The sequence below is a fragment of the Glycine max genome, chromosome 13 (genome assembly GCF_000004515.6).
Source record: "Glycine max cultivar Williams 82 chromosome 13, Glycine_max_v4.0, whole genome shotgun sequence".
NCBI classification, from domain to species: domain Eukaryota; kingdom Viridiplantae; phylum Streptophyta; class Magnoliopsida; order Fabales; family Fabaceae; genus Glycine; species Glycine max.
In genome coordinates, this window is record NC_038249.2 from 31,882,173 (window position 1) to 31,886,403 (window position 4,231).

The following is a 4,231-nucleotide window of genomic DNA, read 5'->3' on the forward strand; positions in this document are numbered from 1 at the left end:
AATAAATAAATTTAGTGGAAGCAATTGCCCGAATTTTTCACCCAAATAATATAAAATAAATAAATATTTATCCAAATAATGCAACAAAAAAATATTAACTTCAATGATACAAAATATTGTTCACGTTAAGAAATCATTTTTGGGAGAACAATTTCTAAACTAGATTATTGTTTTTTTATAACTCAATTCAGAATGAGAATTGAGTTTTTTTTTTGTTTTTTTTTTCTGTTATTTCTTTTTTTAATTTTTTCCTTTTTAATTATCTATATGTTAGTATAGAAAAAAAATCTAATAAGTTGTTAAATGAAATTTTGTATAATTTTCACTCTTTTTTCTTAATAATACATTATTATTTTATTATCTTGGATAGTTTAAATCACTGTTTTATTTTCACTAAATAACCTTTATTATCTTTACTAAATCATTTTTTTATTTTACTACATTATAATTATTCATGCCTAAAAAAAGTGTAATTATTCTTTATATATGAAATTTAATTAGTTCTCTTGTCTTTTTACTACTTTTAGGTTCACTTAATTTTAATATCATAAATATATTTAGAAACAAAAGATCAATAAAAATAAAAAACAAAAGTTAAAGCAACATCATTAACCAAGTTTCTTTAAGAAAAAAAGTACAAGATTTATAAATTAAAAATTTTAATTTCATTGTTATATTCATTCTATATTAAAATTGAACATATTTTATTTATTTAAACTTTTTAAGTAAAAGAATTATATCACTTAAATATATGCATTTTTCATAAATGTTTAACTAAATTATATTTAAATTGAGTATTTAAATATATGTATTTTTCTTAAATTCTATTCTAGATAAATTATATTTTTTACAAATTAATATATATATATATATATATATATATATATATATATTAGTAAAATAAAAAAAATTAAAACAAATTTTTAAAAAAAAAACTGTAAGAAAAAATAGAAATTTTTTTTAAAAGATTAAAAAAATAAAAGAAAAACAAAAAAAAATCAATTCTTATTCTCAATTTGGTCTTAAAGAAAACAAAAACCTAATTTAAAAATGAGTTCCTCGGAACTAATTGATTTCTAAACTAAGAAAAAAAACATTAGTCTAAAAATTGATTTCTAAATTATGATAAAAAAATAATACTGTTCAGGTTAAGAAACGATTCTAAGAAAATTGATTTTTTAACGTGAATAATATTTTATATTATTGAGATAAATATTTTTTGGATTATATTATTTAAATAACTATTTATTTTTATTGGATCATTGAGGTGAAAAAATCACAATTGCCCACTAAACCATAAGTGCACCGTCACGAGTCACGTCATCTTAAAAGGTATTAAAAAAATGCAACAACTTTATGATAAACATTACAATAATGGATGATGTTATAGTTAAGTTGGGACAAATAATGGAGCTAGAGAATAGCATATTGTACTAAGTACACAATTATTAATCAGTAAACAGGGGAGATTAGAAACGTTGCAGTGCATAAGCAGTGTCCACATCATTTTAGAAGAAGCTACTAGAATGAATTTTCCATTTTTGCCTTGTCGTTTCCTCGTTATACTTATGAGTGACTCACATAGAATTCATAACTTGCTGTCATCTTATCCAGAGAAAGATAGAAAGGCAAATGAATAAAAATAAATAAACAAATAAAAGAGAAAGAATGCGGTGGTGGCATGACTTTGTGGGGCTTAATGATAAGAATGTTAACACTGATCTTCATCACATAGACATCTTGTGGATGAAGTTCAACCTTCCGAGAGTAGTGAGTGGCAGAAAATTAAGCAGCTAACGAAAAATTGCTTATAAAAGCTATAGCTAAACGGGAAAAGAAAAGAAAAAGGCGAAAATTGAAGTGGTGAGATAAAGTCATGGTGGAAATCCTCTCTAGAGAAATACTTCTGTTGATCAAGTGCAATTGTATATGCAATTGTATATGTACCTTGTAGTCTTGTAAGTCATGGATCTAAATCCTTTGATTCTCTGTTTGATTACTATGTCAAAAGCTAGTGGCACCCAATCAAATACCCAAAAAAAAAAATACCAATAGAGTGCATTGGTAATTTTATTTTTTACTTTGAATTACTTAACTAATAAGTTAAGGTATTGATTAGTATTTTTCTAAAATAAAGGATCTATATCATTCTTATACGTGTCTTTTATAATACTTTTTTTTTGTGTGTAATAAGCCATAGATTCCTTTTTTCGTTTTCTTCCTCTTCTTTTATCTTGAGCACACGCTAGTGTCTTTCCAAAACTGCAACGTGTCGTGGTATATTGAACCCAACAGCAACAGTTTTCATCTTATTAGTTACTACTTTATTAGAGTCTAGCAATCAATAATTTATTCTTCATCATCATCAACCACCACATAAACCCCTCCCTCACACTCACACACAGTCTCAGACTCAACTGAACATAAACAATACAAATCACTGATCACTGATCACTGATCAGCACAAACACTTCCACCACCTCAACCTAACATGTCATCGCAGGGTTACCTCCACCGCATAGGCTTCACCAGGAAGAGAGAAAGGCTCATCAACCCAATGGACCGAACCTCACCACTGCCACCATCTTCGGTTCCGAAACAACAACCCATGTCAGAGTCACTTCCACTACCTTTTCTCCCTGATGAACTCGTTGTTGAAATTCTCTCGAGGCTCCCAGTGAAGTCTCTCTTGCAGTTCAGGTGCGTGTGCAAGTCATGGATGTCCCTTATCTCTGATCCTTACTTCATGAAAAAGCACCTTCACTTGTCATCTCGATGCACCCACTTCACCCATCACAGGATCATATTGAGTGCCACAACCGCTGAGTTTCACCTCAAATCATGTTCCTTGAGTTCCTTGTTCAACAACCCTTCTTCAACCGTTTGTGATGACCTTAACTACCCTGTGAAGAACAAGTTTCGCCACGATGGGATTGTTGGCTCTTGTAATGGGTTGTTATGTTTTGCCATAAAGGGTGATTGTGTGCTTCTTTGGAACCCCTCCATAAGGGTCTCCAAAAAATCACCACCTTTGGGGAATAATTGGAGGCCAGGGTGTTTCACTGCCTTTGGCCTTGGTTATGATCATGTCAACGAGGATTACAAGGTGGTGGCTGTGTTTTGTGATCCTAGTGAGTATTTTATTGAGTGTAAAGTGAAGGTGTATAGCATGGCCACCAATTCTTGGAGGAAGATTCAGGATTTTCCTCATGGTTTCTTACCCTTTCAAAATTCAGGGAAATTTGTGAGTGGCACTCTCAATTGGGCTGCAAATCATTCTATTGGCCCAAGTTCCTTCTGGGTTATTGTTTCCTTGGATCTGCATAAGGAAACATATAGGGAAGTTCTGCCACCTGATTATGAAAAGGAGGACTGCTCCACCCCTAGTTTGGGTGTTTTACAAGGATGCCTTTGCATGAATTATGATTACAAGAAAACCCATTTTGTTGTGTGGATGATGAAGGATTATGGGGTGAGAGAATCTTGGGTTAAATTGGTTAGCATTCCTTATGTGCCTAATCCTGAAGATTTTTCGTACTCAGGGCCTTATTACATTTCAGAGAATGGTAAAGTGTTGTTGATGTTTGAGTTTGACTTGATTCTGTATGATCCGAGAAATAACTCTTTTAAGTATCCTAAAATTGAGAGTGGTAAGGGCTGGTTTGATGCAGAGGTCTATGTTGAAACTCTGGTTTCGCCAATGAAGCATTAAGGTTGATGTGCCACGCAAAGCAAGTGTAAGGACTAAGGAAGAATAAGATGTGTAAAGTACTTTTAAATCCATGTGGTTTTATCTCCGGTTCATGTATTTTGGCATTAAATGTGTAATATGTATATGCAGAACTGAGGGGCCAAGCATTGTATATATAGATGTTGTTAATATTTTGGTGAAGCTCAGTTATGTGTTGTTACTTGTGTCGGGTTATGTATCCCATCACTGATGTAAAACACTGCTTCATTTGTTAATATATGGAAATTGGTATATGCTTTCTTGTATTATGGTAAGAAGCATATATTTAATGACTCATCTTAAATTCCCTGGCATTTCTTAAAGTAGAATCAGAACTTTTTCTCGAGTTAGAAAGGACAAGTAACGGACTTCGTTTGAGAAAAAGTATACATTATTCTAGTGAAGTATAAAAAACAGAAAAAGGAAAACGGTTATACCTCTATACGGTTATATACCAAAACCTATTCCGTTGCCTATGTAGCAAAGCACAGTACCCTACTT

At 31.4% G+C, this 4,231-nt stretch overlaps 1 protein-coding gene across 1 annotated transcript; it reads left to right on the top strand.

Moving 5' to 3' along the window:
* The first annotated feature begins 2,332 nt into the window (after positions 1-2,332).
* LOC100815072 (F-box and associated interaction domain-containing protein) lies at positions 2,333-4,024 on the top strand. The gene has a single exon (NM_001254537.2). It carries the CDS (start codon positions 2,492-2,494, stop codon positions 3,710-3,712), a length of 1,221 nt encoding a protein of 406 aa, NP_001241466.1. The 5' UTR covers positions 2,333-2,491; the 3' UTR covers positions 3,713-4,024.
* Positions 4,025-4,231: the final 207 nt, after the last annotated feature.